Source organism: Oncorhynchus keta, chromosome 18 (genome assembly GCF_023373465.1).
Source record: "Oncorhynchus keta strain PuntledgeMale-10-30-2019 chromosome 18, Oket_V2, whole genome shotgun sequence".
Classification (NCBI taxonomy): Eukaryota; Metazoa; Chordata; class Actinopteri; order Salmoniformes; family Salmonidae; genus Oncorhynchus; species Oncorhynchus keta.
Genome location: NC_068438.1, coordinates 6679980 through 6706643, shown reverse-complemented (window position 1 = coordinate 6706643; position 26664 = coordinate 6679980). Strand labels below are relative to the sequence as shown.

Genomic DNA, 26664 nt, shown 5'->3' with positions numbered 1-26664 from the left:
AAAGGGGATGTAATTTGTTGACATAATTGTATTCCAAACCCAACCTTCATTTACTCGCACTGTGGTCCCAAACACCATTTTAGATGAGACTGACCTTATGATCATATTTACAATTTGTAGTAAATTTTGACACTAGAATAAATGTTTCTGACTCATATCGATGCAGTTTAAGGGAATTAGTTTTTTTTTTAGGGGCAGTCACTCTTTTAAGGGCAGTCTTGAGAGGTGTGTGTTCTTACTGTAACCGACTGTTAAACATCCCTGCCTTCTCTCCTCAGGCTATGGTGGCCTGTTACCCAGGTAACGGCACGGGGTACATCCGTCACGTGGACAACCCTAACGGTGACGGCCGCTGCATCACCTGCATTTACTATCTCAACAAGAACTGGGATGTCAAGGTACAATAGAAAATTGAGTCTCATACATCAAGAAATAAGTCTCTCACTGTTGCTGTTTGTTATAGACCCAGCCCCCAGCTGTGCCCTGGACACCATATGTGAATTGATTGCCCCCCATTTATCTTCAGAGTTTGTACAGTTAGGTGACCTAAACTGGCATATGCTTAACACCCCGGCCGTCCTGCAATCGAAGCAAGAAGCCCTCAATCTCACACAAATGATCTAGGAACCTACCAGGTACAACCCTAAATCCATAAACACGGGCACCCTCATAGATATCATCCTGACCAACCTGACCTCTAAATACACTTCCTCTGTCTTCAACCAGGATCTCAGCAATCACTGCCTCATTGCCTGGGTCTGTAATGGGTCAGCGGTCAAACGACCACCCCTCATCACTGTCAAACGCTCCCTAAAACACTTCAGCGAGCAGGCCTTTCTAATCGACCTGGCCCGGGTATCCTGGAAGGATAAAGACCTCATCCCATCAGTAGAGGATGCCTGGTTATTCTTTAAAAAGTGCTTTCCTCACCATCTTAAATAAGCATGCCCCATTCAAAAAAATGTAGAACTAAGAACAGATATAGCCCTTGGTTCACTCCAGACTTGACTGCCCTTGACCAGTACAAAAACATCCTGTGGCGTACTGCATTAGCATCAAATAGCCTCTGCGATATGCAACTTTTAAGGGATGTTAGGAACCAATATACACAGTCAGTTAGGAAAGCAAACCTAAATTTGCATCCTGTAGCACAAACTCCAAAAAGTTTTGGGACAATGGAAAGTCCATGGAGAATAAGAGCACCTCCTCCCAGCTGCCCACTGCGCTGAGGCTAGGAAACAATGTCACCACCAATAAATCTACGATAATCGATCATTTCAATAAGCATTTTTCTACGGCTGGCCATGCTTTCCACCTGGTTACCCCTACCCCGGCCAACAGCTCTGTATCCCCCACAGCAACTTGCCCAAGCCCCCCGCGCTTCTCCTTAACCCAACTCCAGATAGCTGATGTTCTGAAAGAGCTACAAAACCTGGACCCCTACGAATCAGCTGGGCTAGACAATTTGGACGCTCTCTTTCTAAAATTATCCGCCGCAATTGTTGCAACCCCTATTTCTAGCCTGTTCAACCTCTCTTTCGTATCGTCTGAAATCCCTAAAGATCGGAAAGCTGCCCTATTCAAAGCGGGAGACTCTCTAGACCCAAACTGTTACAGACCTATACCTATCCTGCCCTGCCTTTCTAAAGTCTTCGAAAGCCAAGTTAACAAACAGATCACCGACCATATAGAATCCCACCGTACCTTCTCCGCTATGCAATCTGGTTTCCGAACTGGTCATGGGTGCACCTCAGCCACGCTCAAGGTCCTAAACGATATCATAACTGCCATTGATAAAAGACAGTACAGTGCAGCCGTCTTCATCGACCTGGCCAAGGCTTTTGACTCTGTCAATCACCACATTCTTATTGCCAGACTCAACAGTAGGTGAACTCGCCTGGTTCACCTACTGTCAAATCGGAGGGCCTGTTGTGTGGACAACTACAAAAAAGGTGTCTGGTTATACTGTAAACCCTCCTTCCAGAATCACATTAAGAATCTCTAATCCAAAATAAATCTAGAATCGGCTTCCTATTTTGCAATAAAGCCTCCTTCACTTTTGCTGCTAAACATACCCTCGTAAATCTGATCCTACCAATCCTACCTAGACTTTGGCGATGTCATTTACAAAATAGCCTCCAACACTCTACTCAACAAATTGGATGTAGTCTATCACAGTGCCATCCGTTTTGTCAACAAAGCCTCATATACTACTCACCACTGCAGACCTGTATGCTCTCGTTGGCTGGCACTCGCTTCATATTCGTCGCCAAACCCACTGGCTCCAGGTCATCTATAAGTCTTTGCTAGGTAAATCCCCGCTTTTTTTCAGCTCACTGGTCACCATAGCAACACCCACCCATAGCACGCGCTCCAGCAGGTATATTTCACTGGTCATCCCCAAAGCCAACTCCTCCTTTGGACGCCTCTCCTTCCAGTTCTCCGCTGCCAATGACTGGAACGAATGACAAAAATCACTGAAGCTGGAGACCTATATCTCCCTCACTAACTTTAAGCATCAGCTGTCAGAGCAGCTTACCGATCATTGCACCTGTACACAGCTCATCTGTAAAGTCCACCCAACTACCTCATTCTCATATTGTTATTTATTTTTGCTTTTTTTCACCGCAGTATCTCTACTTGCACATCATCTGCACACCTATCACTCCAGTGTTAATGCTCAATTGTAATTATTTCGCCTCTATGGCCTTTGTATTGCCTTACCTCCCTAATCTTACTACATTTGCACACACTGTATATATATTATTTCTATTATGTTATTGACTGTATGTTTGTTCATCCCATGTGTAACTCTGTGTTGTTTTTGCCACACTGCTTTGCTTTATCTTGGCCAGGTCGCAGTTGTAAATGAGAACTTGTTCTCAACTGGCCTACTTGGTTAAATAAAGGTGGGAAAAAAATACATCTGATATACTGTACTTTACAGTACCACCAGATTTTCCTGCCTCTCTAACCTCAAGGCTATGGATAAGACACTGTGCATCCAACAGGAAACCTATTTGTGTGTGTGGTCAGGTTCAAGGAGGTCTGCTGCAGATCTATCCAGAGGGGAAGAGTGTGGTGGCCAACATAGAACCGCTGTTTGACCGTCTGCTCATCTTCTGGTCCGACCGCAGGAACCCACACGAGGTTAAGCCAGCCTACGCTACACGGTGAGTAACCACTGTGACCACACATGCAGCCACGCACCCAAAAAAGGGTACAATACGGACACGCTTGGTGCCCAAATTGATGACGTATGTCGCACAGCTGAGAGTCGAGGGGAGACGAACGGATTGGCTTCAGTCAGTTCTGTCTGTCGTCCTGATGAGCCCTTCCCAGCCAGCTAATTTATGCGTGTAGCTAGAAAGTTCAGTGAGAATTCTAAACTTGTCTGCCGAAGTTGTGACTTGGGAGAGTGTTCAGAATCTTTTTTTTGTAGACGTTAATGCCGCAGTTGCACATTTTCGGTGAAAACCATGCTTTACCTGTCAGCGTAGCCAAAATCCGGCCAGGATATCTAGCTACTTCCCTCTCCTCACTGCCATACAGTAGTGCTCGTTGAGCTGGGGCAAAGGACATTGTGCGCAACTCTCCCCATTGAGCAGTAACGTTAAGACTGTATCATGGTGACATCCAGATGGTTACTACCAAGGCAGTATTACAAGTTCTTATTGTGTAGGCTGCTATTCTACTCAAGTAAAATCAAGTGGGATGGAACAAATTGGCTACTGGAACTCCCTCCAGCGACGTGGTACAGCTACCGGATGGGAAGCAGCTACATAGCACCTCAATACAACACAGTTGCAATGGTCATTTGCACCTGCTTGTCGTCATGTTAGCTAATTGGCTTGTCACGGTGACATTCAGATGGTGACCAACACTACAAGTAATTTCTCCCTCGCCAATCAAAATCACGGTTGCTGCCAGCATAAATTAGCTAGTTCCGAAGGGCATATCAGGATGACTGACTGAACCTATCCACTCGACTCTCAGCTACGTGACATACGTCATCAGTTTGGGCACCAGGCGTTCCCGTATGGCCTCTCCCAACACACACACACATGCTGACAGACTCACACTGGGTCAGATAGGTGACACAGTATGTACACTTACATAGTCACTGCATGCTCACTAAGACGCACTGTATTCAATCACACACACACACACACACAATTAAAAACTGTAATATCTTGTGTTTCACCGAGTCATCGTGGCCGAACGACAGCATGGATAAAATTCAGCTGGCAGGGTTTACGCTGAATCGGCAAGATAGAACAGATGCCTCCGGTAAGACGACGGGTGGCGGTCTGTGTAGATTTGTAACAGCTGGTGCACAAAATCTAATATTAAGGAAGTCTCGAGGTTTTGGCCACCTGAGGTAGAGAATCTCATGATAAGCTGTAGACCACGTAGCTGTCTATTTACCACCACAAACCGATGCTGGCACTAAGTCCACACTCAATGAGCTGTATAAGGCCATAAGCAAACAGGAAAACGCTCATTCAGAGGTGGCGCTCCTAGAGGCTGGGGACTTAAAGAAGTCAATAAAGAAGTGGTCAGATGACGCAGATGCTAAGCTACAGGACTGTTTTTCTAGCACAGACTGGAAAATGTTCCGGGATTCTTCCGATGGCATTGAGAAGTACACCACATCAGTCACTGGCTTCATCAATAAGTTTATTGATGGCGTCATCCCCACAGTGACCGTACGTACATACCCCCACCGGAAGCCATGGTTTACAGGCAACACGCTCGTTGGATGTGACGGGGCTTACAAACTATTACAGACTACAAAGGGAAGCACAGCCCGAGCTGTGACACGAGCTTACCAGAAGAGCTCAATTCATTATATGGTTTCTTTGAGGCAAGCAACACTGAAGCATGCATGAGAGTATCAGCTGTTCCAGACGACTGTGTGATCACGCTCTTCGTGGCCGATGTGAGTAAGACCTTTTAAACAGGTCAACATTCAGATGGATTACCAGGACGTGTACTCAGAGCATGCGCTGACCAACTGCAAGTGTCTTCACTGACATTTTCAACCTCTCTCTGACTGAGTTTGTAATACCAACATGTTTCAAGCAGACCACCATAGTCCCTGTGCCCAAGAACACTAAGGTAACCTGCCTAAATGACTACTTACCCGTAGCACTCACGTCCGTAGCCATGAAGTGCTTTGAAAAGTTGGTGATGGCTCACATCAACACCATTATCCCAGAAACCCTAGACCTACTCCAATTTGCATACCGCCCCAACAGATCCACAGATGATGCAATCTCTATTGCACTCCACACTGCCCTTTCCCACCTGGACAAAAGGAACACCTATGTGAGAATTCTTTTCATTGACTACAGCTCAGCGTTCAACACCATAGTGCCCACAAAGCTCATCACTAAGCTAAGGATCCTGGGAAAAACACCTCCCTCTGCAACTGGATCCTGGACTTCCTGACGGGCCGCCCCCAGGTGGTAAGGGTAGGTAACAACACATCTACCACGCTGATCCTCAACACGGGGGCCCCTCAGGGGTGCATGCTCAGTCCCCTCCTGTACTCCCTGTTCACCCATGACTACGTGGCTAAGCACGACTCCAACACCATCATTAAGTTTGCCAACGACACAACAGTGGTAGGCCTGATCACCAACAAAGATGAGACAGGTCAAAGACGTGGCCATGTGGAGCCATAATAACTACCTCTCCCTCAACGTGATCAAGACAAAGGAGATGACTGTGGACTACAGGAAAAAGAGGACCGAGCAAGTCCCAATTCTCATTGACAGGGCTGTAGTGGAGCAGGTTGAGAGCTGTCAACATCACTAACAAACTATCATATACTATCATACCCTAACGAAAAGGAAAAATTAACGATAATAATCATGGTCCAAACACATCAAGACCGTTGTGAAGAGGGCATGACGAATCTTATTTGGCACGGGTCCTCAGATCCTCAAAAAGTTATACAGCTGCACCATCGAGAGCATCCTGTCTGGTTGCATCACTGCCTGGTATGGCAACTGCACGGCCTCCGACCATCTGGCACTACAGAGGGTAGTGCGTACGGCCCAGTACATCACCGGGGGCCAAGCTTCCTGCCATCCAGGATCTCCCTTCAGATGAAGGCCCTAAAAATGGCCACATACTCCAGCCACCCTAGTCATAGACTGTTTCTCTCTGCTACTACTGCATGGCAAGCGGTACCGGAGTCTAGGTACAAAAGGCTTCGTAACAGCTTCTACCCCCAAGGCATAAGACTCCTGGACAGCTAATCAAATGGCTACTCAGACTATTTGCATCCCTCCCTCCCCCCTCTTTTACGCTGCTGCTACTCGTTATTATCTATGCATAATCGCTTTAACTCTACCTACATGTACATATTACCTCAATTACCTCAACTAACCCGTGCCCCCGCACATTGACTCTGTACCGGTACTCTCTCTATATAGCCTCGCTACTGTTATTTCACTGCTATTCGTTTAAAAAAAACATTTTTTACTTGTCCATTTTTTTACTGAACACTTATTTGTCTTAAAACTGCATGGTTGGTTAAGGGCTTGTAAGTTAGCATTTCACTGTAATGTCTACTACACCTGTTGTATTCGGCGCATGTGACAAATACATTTCATTTGGATGTGTGCCACATGGTTTGAACATAACCACATCCACCCCCACACTTCTTCTCTCTGCCGAGCCCTTTACAACCTCTAGCCCACTTTACTTCCTTCACACACAGCACAGGACAGTATATGTTCACTAAAGGCTCCTAATGTTGTTGGGGAAACTTTTACCTGCTCTATTAAAGGGATACTTTGGATTTGTCAGATGGACTCATTGGATACCATTTTTCTGTCTCGGTATCCAGTATGAAGGAAGTTAGGGGTAGTTTAGCGACTCAATGCTACTTAGCGTTAGCGCAATGACTGGCAGTCTATGGTATCTACTAGTGTGCGCTAACGCTAGTTAGCAACTTCCTTCAAAACTGCACGCAGAGACATAAGAATGGTTTCCGCGAGTTCATCGGACTCTGGAGAAGTAGATAAAAGGCTTGGTTGCCAAAATCCCGACGTATCCCTTTAACAGATTATAGATTCACTCTCATGCTGATGATCCACTGTTGAGAGAAGTATGAACAGCCAAAGCCTATTCAGACTCCTGCCTGATGTTGTGATCATGCACAAGATTGTTTTCATCTACGTGCTGAATCCTGGAATGCATTAGTCAAAAGAAGACCACAAAAATGTGACACGTCATTGGCTTGATTCTAGTTCATTAGTTTAGTCCTCTCCTCTCTGTCTGACAGCTGGGGGGTGAGGTGGGGCTCAGGACAGGAAGAACGTATTTCCTGACTGGGATTGGGTTCAGGGGTGGAGGGAGGAGGGCGGTAGGGGGGCAGTCGTCGGTTCAATTGCAGCTCTCGGGCTTGAGGGAGAGAGACAGGAATAAACAACACAACCCCACTGAGAAGCCTCACAGGAGAGGCAAGAACCCTCTCTTAACCCTCCACTGTCCAAAACCAGCTCTGACTTAACCCTCCACTGCCAATACAGTATACTGTGCATTTGGAAAGTATTCAGACCCCTTGACTTTTTCTACATTTTGTTACATTACAGCCTTATTCAAAAATGTATTAAATCGTTTTTCCCCCTCATCCATCTACAAAAACAGTTTTTTTTTAAATGTTTGCTAATTTATAAAAAACTGAAATACAACATTTGCATAGGTATTCAGACCCTTTACTCAGTACTTTGTTTAAGCACATTTGGCAGTGATTACAGCCTCAAGTGCTCTTTGGAATGACGCTACAAGCTTGGCACACCAGTATTTGAGGAGTTTCTCCCATTCTTCTCTGCAGATCCTCTCAAGCTGTGTCAGGTTGGATGGGGAGCGTCGCTGCACAGCTATTTTCAGGTCTCGCCAGAGATGTTCGATCGGGTTCTAGTCCGGGCTCTGGCTGGGCCACTCAAGGACATTCAGAGACTTGTCCCGAAAGCCACTCCTGTGTTGTCTTGGCTGTGTGCTTAGAGTCATTGTCCTGTTGGAAGGTGAACCTTCACCCCCAGTCTGAGGTCTGAAGCAGGTTTTCATCAAGGATCTCTTTGTACTTTGCTCCATTCATCTTTTCCTTGATCCCGAATAGTCTCCCAGTCCCTGATGCTGAAAAACATCCCCACAGCATGATGCTGCCACCACCATGCTTCATCATAGGGATGGTGCCAGGCTTCCTCCAGATGTGACTCTTGGCATTCAGGCCAAAGAGTTCAATCTTAGTTTCATCAGACCAGAGAATCTGGTTTCTCATAGTCTGAGAGTCCTTTAGGCGCCTTTTTGTAAACTACAAGTGGGCTGTCATGTGCTTTTACTGAGGAGTGGCTTCCGTCTGCACACTCTACCATAAAGGCCTGTCAGATGGAGTGCTGTAGAGATGGTTATCCTTCTAGAAGATTCTCCCATCTCCACTGAGGAACTCTGGAGCTCTGTTAACGTAACCATCATGTTCTTGGTCACCTCCCTGACCAAGGCCCTTCTCCCCCCGATTGCACAGTTTGGTCGGGCGGCTTAGCTCTAGGAAGAGTCTTGGTGGTTCCAAACTTCTTCCATTTAAGAATGATGGAGGCCACTGTGTTCTTGGGGACCATCAATGCTGCAGAAATGTTTTGGTCCCTTCCCCAGATCTGTGCCTCGACCCAATCCTGTCTCGAAGCTCTGCGGACAATTCCTTCGATCTCATGGCTTGGTTTTTGATCTGACTTGCACTGTCAACTGTGGGACCTTATATAGACAGGTGTGTGCCTTTCCAAATCATGTCCAATCTATTGAATTTACCACCAATCAAGTTGTTGAAACATCTCAAGGATGATCAATGGAAACAGGAAGCACCTGGACTCAATTTCGAGTCTTATAGCAAAGGGTCTGATAACTTATGTAACTTTTTTTAAATACATTTGCAAAAAGAAAAAAGAAACTGTTTTCACTTCGTCTTTATGGGGTATTGCGTGAGATTGATGCGGGAATTGTTTTTTTTTATCCATTAGAGAAGGCTGTAACGTAACAAAATGTGGAGAAAGTCAAGGTGTCTGAATACTTTCCCGAATGCACTGTATAGCACAAGCCTCTCCTACTCTGTACTGTACTATACTTTACTGAATTGGTCTGTACTTGCTCCTGAGCTGAGAATCTGTGTTGTCAGTCTGATCAGATCTGTGTGTTACAGCTATGCCATCACTGTCTGGTACTTTGATGCCAAGGAGCGGGCCGAGGCCAAAGAGAAGTACAGATTGGGTGAGTTACAGTTCTGAAAGTCTGACTTACACTTTGTAGAGTCCACTTTTAAAACAGTATTTAGACTCGTCTCCTCTGCCATTTCTTGTGTCCATAGCAACCGGACAGAAAGGTGTTCAAGTGCCCGTCACTCAAAACAACAAAACCTAAATCCCGTCCAACCCGTCCAACCCCCCCACGAGTGCTTTCTGGATGTGCATGTGCCTACCCGCGCTGCTATTGGACATTTTATTCTGAGGGGAGACGCTGTAAACCCAGCAGGCCCTGCCCACTCTGTCTCTGTCAGTCGTCTGAAACAGCTCTTGATTGGCTGTGAGGAAATACGGCAGCATCTGATTGGGCGGTTGAGGGAAAGGGGGCGGAGATGGAACACGGTGGAATCAGTTGGTGAGAAGAGCGAGGTAGGGTCAGACTAACTCAGGTGGCATAAGGGCCGAAGAGGATGAAGATGACTCATCTTAATCACAGAAGTAAAAAAAAAAAAAAATTGAGACAAGGAACCGATTGGACCGGCTCTTGTTTTTCAGTTTTTGCCCTTTCAATAATCATCGCTGTTTATATTATAATCAGAAAGCAATCTTCTCTGCTCAGCTCAGTCAAAAGATGAGGGTATTTTGTCCAATCAGAAAGCAGGCCTAAGGAGACAGGAGCACCCTCTGTATGGTCGGAGGAAAACGATTGCATCCGGTTTTCAGGGGAAATGGAAAGCGAGCCTGTGACGCGACTTCCACTTTTGGACGTTAGCAATCTTAACTCCTCCAAATGTACTAGATTGGTTCAACAGTGCAGAAGAGAACCTCCCCCAACATTTTTGTTCTTTCTTCTCTCCCATCAGGTTAGAACAGGACAGTTAGGGAAATGTGTTTGGAGGTCCTGACCATCACACACATCGTGAGACATCCAGCATGTTGCCTCAGCTACATCCAGCCGTCAATCAACAACGCACCGTTAAAAAGGAAGTGACCTCACAGGAAATGAACCTTTACATATCATACAGCAGGGTGGCATTCAGCTTCTCCCAGCAGTCATGTTGCTGGAGAAACTGTTAGGGTTAGCCACCTGCCACCAGCGTACAGAGAAGACTGAAGACTCTCTTTAACGCAGAGAAGACTCTATTCAACTCGACTTTTAACTCGACTAGTCATACAGATTAAGTGCTTTCACAGCCTCCTCAATAATGTTTGTTTTTTCGTGCGACAGCCAGTGAGAATCTAAGGAGTGTGCCATGTCGGGAACGCAATGTAACAATTCCAAGAGCGTGTTTTTGTTTGTGAAACGTTTTGAAGGCGGCGCCGACGCAAAGCTCACACAGACACTTCCACAAAAACACTGGAACCTGTGCAAGCCGTCGGTGGGTCGGGTCGAAACAGGGTTTGCTGAATGTTTCTAGGGTGTATTTTGTTAACGTGTGTACGACTGTGTGCATCTGTGTACGTGCGTGAGGGAGTGTAAGAAGATGTACTGTACAAGCAAACCTGTTTCTAGTACCTTAGTGGTCCCAATTGCACCTGCATGCCCCAACCCTACTGGTACCAAGACTAGAAGCTGCATCAGCACTATCAACATCACCTACAGTGCATTCTGGTCTACTCACACATACAATCGATTGGACATGGTTTACCACGACATCTGAATTGAACCTGACCCCAAACCCTCTGTCAACCTTGTTCAATTCCACAGAAGCAAACGTTAATGCACAGAAGGGTCTGTGTGAAAGACCAGAAGTCTCCACAAGAATAGTAAACAAACAAAAATTTGACCAACTGGGGACATTTTGTTAGTCCCCATAAGTATAGTTCTATGGGGTTAAGGTTTGAATTATGGTTAGTGGTTAAGGTTAGGTTTTGGGGTTAGGGGTTAAGGTTAGGTTTTGGGGTTAGGGGTTAAGGTTAGGTTTTGGGGTTAGGGGTTAAGGTTAGGGGAGGGAAAATAGGATTTTGAAAGGGAATCTGTTTTGTGTCCCCACAAGGCTAGTTAAACATGACTGTTTGTGCATGTGTGCACCCTGGCCTTGAATGGGGGTGAGGATGCGCTTGACTTTGTGTTTGTGTGTGTGTGTGTGTGTGTGTGTGTGTGTGTGTGTGTGTGTGTGTGTGTGTGTGTGTGTGTGTGTGTGTGTGTGTGTGTGTGTGTGTGTGTGTGTGTGTGTGTGTGTGTGTGTGTGTGTGTGTGTGTGTGTTACAGACTGGGTAAGAGAGAAGTAAAAAATATCACTTTTCAGAAATGCTATCTGTAAATGATAACAATGGAAATGTAGAAAATGCTTTTATGCTGTGGATAATATGGTTATTGAGATGCAATAGTAACGAAAACAATGAGAACAAAATAAGTTGCCTAATTTCTTTTCTGAATTTTGCAGTATTTAATTAAAACGTGTTTTTGTATAAGAAGACCTGTTATTTTGCCTTCTTGAATATGGAGTACTGTTTTCTGATTCTGGACAGAGTCACTGATATCACACAGAGCATGGACCTTCACACTGTGGACGTTCAGGGGAATTATGGATGCTATTTATACACACACACACACACACACACACACACACACACACACACACACACACACACTGAGGCCATACAATAAGAAGTCCAAGTCTCTCTAACCACAATTCTGCAGCCATTTCCTCTCCCAGACCTGTCTCAGCAGGAGTGATGGAGGGAAGAACAGGGAGGTATAACGATGGAACGAATGGCAAGAGAAACAGAGAGAAGAATACAAAAAACTGTGGTAAAGTTGGCAGATTGCATGTCAATAAAGAGTTGAGGAGATTACAATGTGGTCACACATTGCAATCGCACATTGTTTTGAAGAACGGTGTGAACTCGAGGGTTCCATTCCAAATGACACCCTATTCCCTATGCAGTGCACTATTTTTGATCAGTAGTGCACAAGGGAATAGGGTGCCATCTGGGACGTAGTCTATGAGATCCCCTTAATCTGCCCCTCCCCCTATACTAACCCCATACCTGCTCCTCACTCTACTACCTCGTTTCATAACCCCAATGCTCATAGCCTCAGCCCCCTTTATGTGACCGTATCAGTATCACGTATCTACCAACACGGCTGCTACAGTATGTGCCAACATAAATCCACTCACACACACACACACACAAAGATGCACACACAGCGAGAGAGCGAGACACACCCACACATCATTTGGAAGATTAACACAGCCACACAAACACACACCAAGACAATGGTCCGATTGCCTCTCACTTCTCGTCTGGAAAAAAAAACTTAATTCACATCCACTTATTTTTCTGCTCACTCCTGGAGCCAGTCCAGAAGTATATAGTCACCACACAAGTGCCTCTTCTGATAACCACAACTTCAACACCTCACTGCTCAGTGTTCAGGGCCCATCTCAAGAGTAGGAGTGCTGATCTAGGATCAGTTTAGCCTTTAAGATCATATTCATGAGATTATAAACTGATCCTAGATCAGCACTCGTACTCTGAGGCGCTTTGTGGATACTGGGGCCCAGACATCCAGACCAGCAGGCTTGCCTTGTTGAATGGCCTGTTCCTGTTGGAATAGTACCGTGGTGTGTTGCCCTTCAATTATCACAGTATAAAACCATTTACAGTTTGCACTTCCATTTTAAAAGCGTGATCAGCATAAAGTAAAGCCCTGGCATCTTCTCTTTCACAGAATTTAGCAGACGCTCTAATTCAGAGTGATTTACAGTGGTTTTAAAACTGGTCCTCCGTGGGAATTGTAAGCCACAACCCTGGCATTGCAAGTGCCGTGCTCTACCAAGTGAGCCACACAGGACACCCATTTAGTCTAACCCAGGATGTTGACTACTGAGAGGTCTTGGAGGTATGTTCTGTACTGGAGCACACTTCTGCCATTGACTTCAACGAAAGAGGTTCTCCCACCTAAAGCTTTCACCAACTTCATATATTCATTCCATTTCTCTCGGTTTCAAATCAGATTTCCTCCCGTCCCTCCCTAGCCCTGAGCATTATTCAGGTAAACGCTAAAACTGATCTTAAAGCTGGTGTGTGTGCGTGCGTGTGTGTGTGTGTGTGTCCAGCATGGTCAGTAGTAGGGTGGCGTGACTGAGACCCGAGTGTCAGCTGCTCATCACATCAAAGGGTTGTTGGCCTTCCTGAAAGCCCCTTGTCAACACGCACACACACACACCCTTGTTCCTGAGACCCCCCGTCTGCCTCCCCGTGCTCCTCACGCTAAACAATTGTCAGGTAGGGCGGGCATGGTCAGTCGGTGTCCCCAAGGACTGCAGGGAGACAAAGGGCCCACCGCACAGAGAGACCGACAGGAAGAGGTCCCCCACTTATCCTACAGTGACCAGTCACACATGCACGCACACACACATCCAAAAGCAGCAGTAAGCTACACAGTCATTGACACATACAGTGCCTTCAGAAAGTATTCACACCCCTTTACTTTTTCAACAAAAAAATAATTGTGTTGCAAAGAGGGATAAACCTTTATTTAATCCTCTTTTTCAACAATCTACCCAAAATACTATGTAATGTCAAAGTGGAAGAAAAATTCTAGCAATTGTAAAAAAATAATAATAATAATAATAATAAAACAAATATAGCTTGATTAGAAAAGTATTCGACCCCGAATTACATTTGGCAGGGATTACAGCTGTGAGTCTTTCTGGGTAAGTCTCTAAGATCTTTGCACACTTGGATTGTACAATATTTGCACATTATTCTTTTTTTTTAATTCTCCAAGCTCTGTCAAGTTGGTTGTTGATCATTGCTAGACAGCCATTTTCAAGTTTTGCCATAGATTTTCAAGCCAATTGAAGTCGAAACTGTAACTAGGCCACTTAGAAACATTCAATGGCATCTTGGTAAGCAACTCCAGTGTATATTTGACCTTGTGTTATAGGTTATTGTCCTGCTGAAAGGTGAATTTGTCTCCCAGTGTCTGTTGGAAAGCAGACTGAACCGGGTTTTCCTCTAGGACTTTGCCTGTGCTTAGCTCTATTCAGTTTCTTTTTATCTTTAAAAAAAATCCCTAGTCCTTGCCCATAACAAGCACACCCATAACATGATGCAGCCACCACCATGATTTAAAATACATACATAACGCTTTGTATTCAGGACATGAAGTTCATTTATTTTTTGCAGTTTTACTTTAGTGCCTTATTGCAAACAGAATGCATATTTTGGAATATTTGTATTCTGTACATGCTTCCTTCATTTTGGTTAGTATTATGGAGTAACTACAATGTTGTAACTGTTTTAAAGTCAACATTGGCCTCATGGTTAAATCTCTGAAAGGTTTCCTTCCTCTCTGGCAACTTAGTTGTGAAGGATACCTTTGTCTTTGTAGTGATTGATACACCATCCAAAGTGTAATTAATAACATCACCATGCTCAAAGGAATATTCAATGTATTTTTTTAGATACATCTACCAACATCTACCAATAGTTGCGAGGCATTGGAAAACCTTCCTGGTCTTTGTGCTTGAGTCTGTGTTTGAAATGTACTGCTCGACTGAGGGATCTTACAGATAATTGTATGTGTGGGTTACAGAGATGAGGTAGTCATTCAAAAATCATGTTAAACACCATTATGGCACATCGAGTGAGTATATGCAATTTGCCATTAACAAAGGGACTGAATAGTTAATGACTCAAGACATTTAGGCTTTTAACTTTTAATTAATTTGTAAAAAAATAATAATAATAATACTGACATTATGGGTTATTGTGTGTAGACCAGTGACAAAACAATCTACATTTAATCAAGTTTAAATCCAGGCTGTAACAAAACAAAATGTGGAACAAGTAAAGGGGTTTGAATACTTTCTGAAGGCACTGTACACGGAGAACATTCACACCCCTAACATCAACACAACGGTAACATATTTAGAGTCAGAGATTCTAAGCACATGTATAAAGCCTATCCAAACACAAACCAACTGGAAACTAAAGGTGGCATTTCTGTAGAGGCATAACTTTTTTTTTTTGAAACATTGGAAATGTTCAACAAAAACAAAAAAACACTGATAACCAAACTCAACACGTAACTTCTCACCAAAATGGTTGCCCACACGTGCGTAACAGCCGGGCACAGCAATAAAGCAGCACAGACTCTGCACTGAACCTTCTAGAAAAAAGTTGATAGCTTCACCGTGTCCAAGGGTTGTTTTTATACCTTTCACATGTTCCCCACTAATTCGGGTCCTAGGCGAAACCCTGACACACAATTTCAAACCCGAAACTGTTTCATTGGCCCTATGATAATGGATCCGTTTTGTAGTCAAGCGCTGCCCTCTGGTGGCTGAATGAGCTAAACACAAGGTGCAGGTAAAGATAACAGGATGCGCCTAGAGAGGAAATCTGGTAGTAAAAGGAGAAACTGCCTACGTTAAACATTGACAAAATGAAATACACATTTCATAAAGGAAGATTTATGGCACGGTTTATTTTACGATAACAAACGCTGGACGGCGCTACAACAGTATGTTGGCACGGGAGCACCGCCTCCTTTCCGTGTGTCGTTTGCAGTGTGAAAGTTCACAGGGCATGCAAAGGTCGTGTTGTGTTTTTAGCGAGCTATGGCTGCCTTGAGTTGGTTTACGTGCAGACAGCTGCCGCGGATTGCAAATCAGTTCGCCTGGGTTGTGAAGTACGTCAGGCCTCAGTACCTCGGGGGACTGCCGGTGAGGAGAGTCCACGGGTCGTCGCGGAAATGGGTGGCTGAGAAGGGGCCATGGGGCAAGGCTCGGATGCCAGAGTATCATCTTCTGACAGAACTTGATAAGGCGGATGCCTTGGTAAGTTCAAAGGGACGGTAAAGTCTTGCCATTCCAGAAAATGATGTGCGACTTGATTCGCCTTGTTGCTTTTCCAAATGACTTGAATGTACTCCAGCGTTACAGAAAGGATCTGTGTGCGGACATAAACCACCTTTCTAAATCACTGCTATTTTTGTTTTGCTCTGCAGATGCTGAAAAAGTCCCACGAAACTGGTAACTGCACATTTAGATTAGGAAGAGGTTCAAAGACCTAGGCTATTTATTGAATTACTTTGCTATGTATTTTGCTATAATTCCTGTTGGCACAGTTAGACCAGTTATTGTAGCGAAAGAAGATAAACACAATATGCATGCATCTGTAGGCTATGTGTTTCCACATCTGAATCCAGAAACGTGAGCAATATGGGAAAAGCTCCTGACTGCAAACACTGGTAGGGTTAGAGAAAGAGGTGAGGGGTTGTTTTCAGACTGCGCTGTAAGCTCCGTGCTGTTCTGTTCTAGGGTTCCTGTCTTGGTTCCGGAACGGACTCCTGGCCACCGGGATCGGGGTCATCGCTTTCGTCCAGAGTGATGTGGGACGAGAGGCAGGATATGGTAAGGAGGGCCAGGGGTGTGGCTCTATATTCTATTGGAGAAAGAATAATTATGAGAAAAGACCTTAAAGGTTACTGAAACACACTCATTATAAACACAAGTTACTTATTTTGGTCATCCACCTCTCTCTCTCTCTCCCTCCCCCACCCACAGCTTTCTTCATCCTGGGTGGTGTGTGTGTATCGTTCGGCGGGGCGTCCTACGTGGGCAGTCTGTTTTCGCTGAGGAGGATGATGCTTCTCTCCCTGCCTGCCGTGCTGCTGAATGTTGCTGTGGTGAGCAGCGTCGCCCTCTTCTGGCTGTGTGCGGTATCTCTCTACATCGGACGCCTGGAGGTGGAGATTATACATGAGGAGGACGAGGACGATGACGGAGAGGAGTGTCCAGACTGTCGGGACCGCGCCAACCACTCCCATGGCAACCGGCACCACGGCAGCAACAAAGGCCAAGACAAGTAGAGAGTGTGAGTGAGTGAGTGAGAGGACTGAGAGGAAGTGTGTATGACATTCAAAGAGATGGGGGGGAATAAAGGGGATCAGTGAAAGGCATGATTAATTTGGATGGTGGTTGTTTGCTGACCTCTGATATTGATTTGTGTGGGTGGGTGTGTTAAATTGCTGGGATAACGAGTTAATTTTTAGTTCATAATATCAATGTTAGATTTTTTTTTTTTAATTGTAGTTTTATTTTTCTGTGAGAGTGCCTCGTTTGAGTTGATTTACTCCTGATCATGTTTACTTTATGAATCAAAGTGCCCTGTACAATTCCCAAGCCATACTCTGAGCCAGCTCATGCTGTGTTCACCTAAATATGGTTTTGATTGATGTAAAAAAAAAAAAAAAATCAGTTTATTCTATATTTATTACGAAGGAGTACTTGGATTCTCTGTAGTAATCCATGCTGGTGATGTAGAATGAGGAGATGTAGCCCATGTTGCAGTGTTGAATGGATGAACTAGCCCTATGTGAACTTGCGATATAATGTATAAATACTCTAGGTAAGTAATCAGCAATGGTCTATATTTGTGTCATCGATTTTCTGTGTGTAAAAAAGTCTGTGGGTTTTTCTTATGTGTTCTGTATTTTAGATTGAAAAGTTTATTTTAACTCATAAAGGCTTTGGCTTACGTTTTTTTTTCCCCCAAAGGGTTTTGTGATTCAAATATACTTTTGTCACAAAGGAAATGACAACAACAACAAAAAATGTCAAAGTGCTGTAAGTTTTTAATTTTTTTTTTTAAACATGTTCAATGCAATCTTGATAGTGGATTTCTATGGAGTAGTTTAGTTTTAACTGTAAAGTATCGTTATTTCATACCTTTACTCAATCGAGGCTTGAAAGCTGCAGCCACAACGTAGCCACAACGTAATCAAAATTACCACCTTGAACCTCTTGTCTTTTTGGAGAGATTTTTAGTGAGAAACTATAACATTTGTATAACCCATGTGTTTGTGTGAGATGGACATTTACAGTGCTTTTGGAAAGTATTCAGACCCCTTGACTTTTTCCACATTTTGTTACGTTACAGCCTTATTCTAAAATATATATATTTTTTAAAATCCCCCTCGTCAATCTACACACAATACTCCATAATAACAAAGCAAAAACAGGTTTTTAGACATTTTTGCAAAAAATAGATAATTATTTGACAGATTTGCATAAGCGTTCTGACCCTTTACTCAGTACTTTGTTGAATCACCTTTGGCAGCGATTACAGCCTCGAGTCTTCTTGGGTATGACGCTATAAGCTTGGCACACCTGTATTTGGGGAGTTTCTCCCATTCTTCTCTGCAGATCTTCTCAAGCTCTTGTCAGGTTGGATGGGTAGCGTCGCTGCACAGCTATTTTCAGGTCTCTCCAGAGATGTTAGATCCAGGCTCTGGCTGGCCCACTCAAGGACATTCAGAGACTTGTCCCGAAGCCACTCCTGCATTGTCCTGGCTGTGTGCTTAGGGTCGTTGTCCTGTTTGGAACCTTTGCCCCTGTCTGAAGTCCTGAGCGCTCTGGAGCAGATTTTCATCAAGGATCTCTCTAGTTTGCTCCTTTCATCTTTCTGTTGATCCTGACTAGTGTCCCAGTCCCTGCCGCTGAAAAACATCCCCACAGCATGATGCTGCTTCATCGTAGGGATGGTGCCAGGTTTCCTCCAGACGTGACGCTTGGCATTCAGGCCAAAGAGTTCAATCTTGGTTTCATCAGGCGATAAAATCTTGTTTGTCATGGTCTGAGAGTCCTTTAGGTGCCTTTTGGCAAACTCCAAGTGAGCTGTCATGTACCTTTTTACTGAGGAGTGGCTTCCGTCTGGCCTGATTGGTAGAGTGCTGCAGAGTTGGTTATCCTTCTGGACGGTTCTCCCATCTCCACAGAGGAACTCTGGAGCTCTGTCAGAGTGACCATCGGGTTCTCGGTCACCTCCCTGACCAAGGCCCTTCTCCCCCGATTGCTCAGTTTGGCCGGGGGGACAGCTCTAGGAACCTTCAATTCTGCAGACATTTTTTTGTGGTACCCTTCCCCAGATCTTTGCCTTGACACAATCCTGTCTCTAAGCTCTATGGACAATTCCTTCGACTTCATGGCTTGGTTTTTGCTCTTACATGCACTGCCAACTGTAACCTTATATAGACAGGAGTGTGCCTTTCCAATCAACTTAATTTACTACAGATGGACTCCCATCAAGTTGTAGAAACATCTCAAGGATGATCAATGGAAACAGGATGCACCTGAGCTGAATTTTGAGTCTCGTAGCAAAGGGTATGAATACTTATGAAAATAATTGTTTTTAGTTTTTGTTTTAGTTTTTTTGCACACAAAAAATGTGAACTGTTTATGCATTGTTATATTATGTGTAGATTGATGAGGAAATGTTAGCATTTATCAATTTTAGAATCAGGCTGTAACATATCAAAATGTGGAGAAAAGTCATCAGGTTTGAATACTTTACGAATGCACTGTAGGTATGGTTATCCTCTAGCCTGTTCCACCATCCTGACCTGACCACTGCGCTTCAGAACATTAGCATGCGAGACCTGGATGGTGGAACGTGGCGAGTTAGTCGCTAGAGATAATCTGTATGGAGTTGCAGTGTGATGTATTTGATTTCTGCATGGCCTTCAGTACAACGTACTGTATATCATTAGACTTCATGTATGAATATGTACATAAACATAGTTACAAAATCAAACTGGTGTTGTGTGTTTGACCCCTACGTGAAAAGACTAATGTATGTTTGTGGTCGATACTTAAAGGTGCTACGCAGGATTTCTTGAATTTTTGCATTGTAATTTCAGGAAAAGTATTTAATATATTTTGAGCTAATAGTGGAATGATTGTTTTTCCGCAATATTACTTACCCACCGGTATTGTGATATTCGCCTATTGATTTCTCCCTCCTGAGCGGAATCTGTTTTTGACTTTGTGGCTGTGTTAGCTAGTGGAAATCGCTCTGTAATTTCCTTGGTTGATAAAATTCTACACCGTTCACTCAATTTCAGTTTATGTGCGAAAACAAGCACTGAATAGTGTAGGGAGTCATTGTACCATCGAAATTGCTGTGAAATTATATTTTCAACAAGATTTTATTTAAGCTGTTGGACCAAAACAACTTGTGCGTTGTAATTTCCTTTGTGTAGCACCTTTTTTAAAGAGATCAAAATGTTGCACAATCAAATGTAGGCTTATCAGATGTGACACCATAGAAATGGAGTAAGAATATTAAACCAAAATGGCTGACATTCCCTTCATTTAAAACCGTGTTGTGTCGTTCGTTTCACTCAACCAAGCATTGATGCCATGTATTCCTCCCATCCTCCTCTCTGGGTACACTACACACAGAGCAGCACCTCAGTGCTGTCTGGATAACACCGGGAGGGTGACGATAGTGATCACTTAATAGGTTACTGCCCAGGTGTGGGTTATCTCTCTCATCCATTGATTCATTCACTGGAGAGGTGAGAAGGTTTGGGTCGAGGCATGAGCTGCTGAGACTCTCCTCTGTCCTGAGGTCAGATGCCCATCCGCTTTTTTGATTAATCCTACTTTTTCTCTCTCTACATCAGTCTGTGTCACTCAGGTAAACTCCAGTGCATCTAACCCTCCCTCTCCTCTTCTCTTTCCTTCTCTCTCTCTCTCCCCACCACTCCAACCCAGGCGTTTTGGCGCAGTTAGTTTCTCATGCAGGGTGTGTCTGTGCTGCATCCTACCACCCTCCCACCTCCCCTCCTCCTCGGCTGCGTCTGACTGCGCAGGCGGCTCTGCTTGGCATGCAGGCGGCTCCTGGGGCCTGGCGCGTCTAAAGGGCATGGCTACCCAGAAGCACGCGTCCACACTGACAAACACCCGGACCATGGACTGACTCACAACACCATCACCAACCCACCTCACGGCACCATGGCAGGTTATAGATGAGCATATTACCCTCCACTCACAATCTGGACAGAATAGAGGAGGGGAGGGGGATGGGGCTGTGGCAGCGAAAGACTGAGTGGAACAGGCGCTGTGGATGGGGATGGAGAGACTGAAGGAGGAGGGTTAATAGTGTTAAAGGAGAGGAGAGGTGGTGGGGCAAGTAGAGAGGAGGTGGTAAGTGTGGTGTAGTTGGGGAGAGGATGGAGGGAGGAGAGGGGATGTAAAGGTCTAGTAAAGGAACCTTCAGATCTCACTCATGTTTCCCCTAATGTTTTCAGTTTCAGTGTCAGGCCCATGTGCGAATGTATTTCCCTAGAGACTGCCCTTCCACTCAGGGGCTGAGATAACAGAGCATTCGGGAGGTATTTTTACCCCTGGACTTTTTCAAATTGTACAGCCTTGTTCTAAAAATGATTAAATAAAATGTTTCCCCCACTCTACACATAATACCCCATAATGACAAAGCGAAAATAACTTCATTGGACTCTGTAAACTGGAAACCATATATCCTGAGGCTGCATTTATTGTAGCTGGGGATTTTAACAAAGCTAATCTGAAAACAAGGCTCCCTAAATTTTATCAGCATATATAATTCGCGACCAGGGCTGGCAGCATTCTGGATCATTGCTACTCTAACTTCCGCGACGCATACAAACCCTCCCTCGCCCTCCTTTTGGCAAATCTGACCACGACTCCATTTTGTTGCTTCCAGCCTATAGACAGAAACTGAAACAGGAAACGCCTGTGCTCAGGTCTGTTCAACGCTGGTCCAACCAATCGGATTCCACACTTCAACATTGCTTCGATCACGTAGACTGGGATATGTTCCGGATAGCCTCAGACAACACATTGATGTATACACTGAATCGGTGAGCGAGTTTATTAGCAAGTGCATCGGTGATATTGTACCCACGGTGGCCTTTTAAAACCTTCCCCAACCAGAAACCGTGGATTGATGGCAGCATTCGCACAAAACTGAAAGCACGTACCACTGCTTTTAATCATGGCAAGGAGACCAGAAACATGACCGAATACAAACAGTGTAGTTATTCCCTTAGGAAGGCAATCAAACAAGCTAAGCGTCAGTATAGAGACAAAGTAGAGTCACATTTCAACGGCTCAGACACAAGACGAATGTAGCAGGGTCTAATCACAGATTACAAAAAGAAAACCAGCCCCATCGCGGCCAACGTGAGTAAAACATTTAAACGTGTTAACCCTCGCAAGGCTGCCAGTCCAGAAAGCATCCTTAGCCGCGTACTCAGAGCATGAGCAGACCAGCTGGCTGGCGTGTTTTTTACGGACATATTCATTCAATCAATCCCTATCCCAGTCTGCTGTTCCCAAATGCTTCAAGAGGGTCACCATTGTTCCTGTTCCCAAGAAAGCTAAAGTAACTGAGCTAAACAACTATTGTCCCGTAGCACTCACTTCCGTCATCATGAAGTGCTTTGAGAGACTAGTCAAGGACCAAATCACCTCCACCCTACCTGATACCCTAGACTCACTCCAATTTGCTTACCGTTCCAATAGGTCCACAGACGACGCAATCACACTGCACACTGCTCTAACCCATCTGGACAAGAGGAATACCTATGTAAGAATGCTGTTCATCGATTACAGCTCAGCATTTAACACCATAGTACCCTCCAAACTCATCATTAAGCTCAAAACCCTGGGTCTCGCCCTGCCCTGTGTAACTGGATCCTGGAATTTGAAGGGCCACCCACAGGTGGTGAGGGTAGGAAACAACATCTTCAACACTGGGGCCCCACAAGGGTGCGTTCTCAGCCCTCTCCTGTACTCCTTGTTCAACCATGACTGCGTGGCCATGCACGCCTCCAACTCAATCATCAAGTTTGCAGACGACACTACAGTGGTAGGCTTGATTACCAAAAACGACGAATAATAGTGAAGATATGAAAACTATGAAGAAAACTATGAAATAACACATATGGAATCATGTTGTAACAAAAAAAATGTTAAACAATTAGATCTTTGATTTTAGATTATTCAAAGTAGCCACCTTTTGCATTGATGACAGCTTTGCACACTCTTGGCATTCTCTCAACCAGCTTCACCTGGAATGCTTTTACAACAGTCTTGAATGAGTTTCCACATATGCTGAGCACTTGTTGGCTGTTTTACCTTCACTCTGCGGTCCAACTTATCTCAAAACATCTCAATTGGGTTGAGGTCGGGTGATTGTGGAGGCCAGGTCATCTGATGCAGCACTCCATATCTCCTTCTTGGTAAAATAGCCCTTACACAGCCTGGAGGTTTGTCAATTTCCAGTTGAAATACAAATGACAGTCCCACTAAGCGCAAACAAAACGGGATGGCGTATCGCTGCAGAATGCTGTGGTAGCCATGCTGGTTACGAGTGCCTTAAATTCTAAATAAATCACAGAGTGTCACCAGCATCGCACCATCACACCTCCTCCTCCATGCTTCACGGTGGGAACCACACACGCGGAGATTATCCGTTCACCTACTCTGCGTCTCACAAAGATACAGCGGTTGGAACCAAAAATCTCAAATTTGGACTCATCACATCCAAGGACAGATTTCCACCTGTCTAATGTCCATTGCTTGTGTTTCTTGGTGTCCTTTAGTAGTGTTTTTTTTTACAGCAATTCGACCATGAAGGCCTGATTCACGCAGTCTCCTCTAAACAGTTGATGTTTAGATGTGTCTGTTATTTGAACTCTGTGAAGCATATATTTGGGCTGCAATCTGAGGTGCAGTTAATTGCCAGTTATTTGTTTCTGAGGCTGGTAACTCTAATGAACATAACCTCTGCAGCAGAGGTAAATCTGGGTCTTCATTTCCTGTGGCGTTCCTTGTGAGAGCCAGTTTCATCATAGCGCTTGATGTTTTTTGCGACTTGTCATAATATGGACTTGGTCTTTTACCAAATCGGGCTATCTTCTGTATACTGTGCCACTCCTACCTTGTCACAACACAACTGATTGGCTCAAATGCATTAAGAAGGAAAGAAATTCCACGAATTCACTTTTAAAAAGGCACACCTGTTAATTGAAATGCATTCAATGTGACTACCTAATGAAGCTGGTTGAGAGAATGCCAAGAGTGTGCAAAGCAGTGATCAAGGCCGGCTAATTTGAAGAATCTCAAATATAAAATATATTTTGATTTGTTTAACACTTTCTTGGTTAGTACATGATTCCATATGTGTTATTTCATAGTTTTAATGTCTTCACTATTATTCTACAATGTAGAAAACAGTAAAAAATAAAGAAAAACCCGGGAATGCGTAGGTACCCTTTGCTATGAGACTCAAAATTGAGCTCAGGTGCATCCTGTTTCCATTAATCATCCTCAAATGTTTTTGCCACTTTATTGGAGTCCATCTGTGGTAAATTCAATTGATTGGACATGATTTGGAAAGGCACACACCTGTCTATATAAGGTCCCACAGTTGACAGTACATGTCAGAGCAAAAACCAAACAACGAGGTTGAAGGAATTGTCCGTAGAGCTTCGAGACAGGATTGTGTCGAGGCACAGCTCTGTGGAAGGGTACCAAAACATGTCTGCAGTGTTGAAGGTCCCCAAGAACACAATGGCCTCCATCATTCTAAAATGCAAAAAGTTTGGAACCACCAAGACTCTTCCTAGAGCTGGCCGCCCCGCTAAACTGAGCAATCGGGAGAGAATGGCCTTGGTCAGGGAGGTGACCAAGAACCCACGATAATCACTTTGACAGAGCTCCAGAGTACCTCTGTGGAGATGGGATAACCTTCCAGAAGGATAAATATTTCTGCAGCACTCCACCAATCAGGTCTTTATTATACAGGGGTCAGACAGAAGCGACTCTTCAGTAAAAGGCACATGACAGCCCACTTGGAGTTCGCCAAAAGGCACCTAAAGGACTCTCAGACCATGAGAAACAAGATTCTCTGGTCTGATGAAACCAAATGTAACCATTTGGCCTGAATGCCAACAGTCACGTTTGGAGGAAACCTGGCACCATCCCATGGCTTCGGGACAAGTCTCTGAATGTCCTTGAGTGGCCCAGCCAGAGCCCGGACTTGAACCCGATCAAACATCTCTTGAGAGACCTGACAGAGCTTGAGAGGACATGCAGAGAAGAATGGGAGAAACTTCCCAAACACAGGTGTGCCAAGCATACCCAAGAAGCTGTAATCTCTGCCAAAAATGCATCAATAAAGTACTGAGTAAAGGGTCTGAGTACTTACGTAAATGTGATATTTAAGTATTTGCTTTGTCATTATGGGGTATTGTTTGTAGATTGATGAGATTATTATTTTTATTTTTTTAAATCCATTTTAGAATAAGGCCGTAAAGTAAGAAAACGTGGAAAAAGTCCAGGGTTGTGAATACTTTCCGAATGCACTGTAAGTCTTCAAAGTCCCTGACAGACAGACAGCCAGGGCATGGAGTTGAGGAGAGACGCCCATGTCCCCCACAAACCCACAGTCCCTATCTGAGACGTAGAGACACGCCTTTACACCGACCATGGAACAGGAAGAACTCACACCTGTGAAAAGAAGAGATAGAGGAACCCGAGGTCATTTCTGAACTCTCTTTACACACACGCGCACACACAGCAGACGTGCACACACACACACACGCGCACGGCAGGCACACACGCCCGCACACTCAAATGTTCTCCCCAACAACTGCTCTCGTTTAGTATGCGCTTCCTTTGGTCTTGAGGAGGAATGATCCTCACTCTAATGAACTGGGGCCTGCCACTAGAATGTAAAACAGGATTTAACCCGTCTTCAATGTCAGGGCCCCTCCCTAGGGCTGCCTGGAACAACACAACACCCGCTCTGAAACATACACACGTACGACCCCTCGGTAACACACACACGCTCGCATACGCACACACAGATACACCGGCCATTCAAACAACACACTCTATGCATACACACGGCCTCGGGCAGACAGACACAAATGCACTCACACACACAAACACTTCCTCAGTCAAACACGCGCACGCGCACAAACACACACACACACACACACTTTGTCTATATCTTCCGAGCTATTATTTAGAGAGCTTCGGCTCATAAACCTGGATATATACTGTCTAATGGGCATGTTCCATCTGCACCACATCAGGCCAGGGACACTCAAACCTGGTCCACAGGGACCAATTTGGATGATGGATTTTACATCAGGTACTTTTTCATTAATATTGTTGTGTGGGCCGGTGTACAGTACCAGTCAAAGGTTTGGACACACCTACTCATTCAAGGGTTTTTCTTTATTTGTACTATCTTCTACATTGTAGAATAATAGTGAAGACATCAAAACTATGAAATAACACATATGGAATCATGTAGTAACCAAAAAATTGTTAAACAAATAGATTTTAGATTCTTCAAAGTTGCCACCCTTTGCCTTGATGACAGCTTTGCACACACTTGGCATTCTCTCAACCAGCTTCACCTGGAAAGCTTTTACAACAGTCTTGAAGGATCTCTCATATTTGCTGAGCACTTATTGGCTGCTTTTCCTTCACTCTGCGGTCCACCACATCCCAAACCATCTCAATTGGGGTCGGGTGATTGTGGAGGCCAGGTCATCTGATGCAGCACTCCATCACTCTTCTTCTTGGTCAAATAGCTCTTACACAGCCTG

The 26664-nt window shown here is 44.5% G+C and overlaps 2 protein-coding genes and 1 long non-coding RNA gene across 3 annotated transcripts in view; 2 read left to right on the top strand and 1 right to left on the bottom strand.

Moving 5' to 3' along the window:
- LOC118397142 (uncharacterized) overlaps positions 1-11669 on the top strand; it is a 34696-nt gene extending 23027 nt beyond the window's left edge. Inside the window, exons 3-6 of the mRNA XM_035791629.2 lie at positions 279-398; positions 3037-3173; positions 9212-9279; positions 9377-11669. Of these exons, the coding sequence (XP_035647522.1) occupies positions 279-398; positions 3037-3173; positions 9212-9279; positions 9377-9429 (378 nt within the window). The 3' untranslated portion in view covers positions 9430-11669. The remainder of the gene's footprint in view (positions 1-278; positions 399-3036; positions 3174-9211; positions 9280-9376) is intronic.
- Positions 11670-15676: 4007 nt separating this feature from the next.
- LOC118397141 (uncharacterized) lies at positions 15677-16887 on the bottom strand. The gene is made up of 2 exons (XR_004828353.1): positions 16747-16887; positions 15677-16655 (listed from the first exon to the last, which is right to left on the bottom strand). It is a non-coding gene; the product is annotated as an uncharacterized LOC118397141 (long non-coding RNA).
- On the top strand, positions 15798-19805 carry LOC118397140 (transmembrane protein 160). Its single transcript, XM_035791628.2, has 4 exons — positions 15798-16048; positions 16219-16243; positions 16532-16624; positions 16778-19805. Exons 1-4 carry the CDS (start codon positions 15830-15832, stop codon positions 17080-17082), a joined length of 642 nt encoding a protein of 213 aa, XP_035647521.1. The 5' UTR covers positions 15798-15829; the 3' UTR covers positions 17083-19805.
- Positions 19806-26664: the final 6859 nt, after the last annotated feature.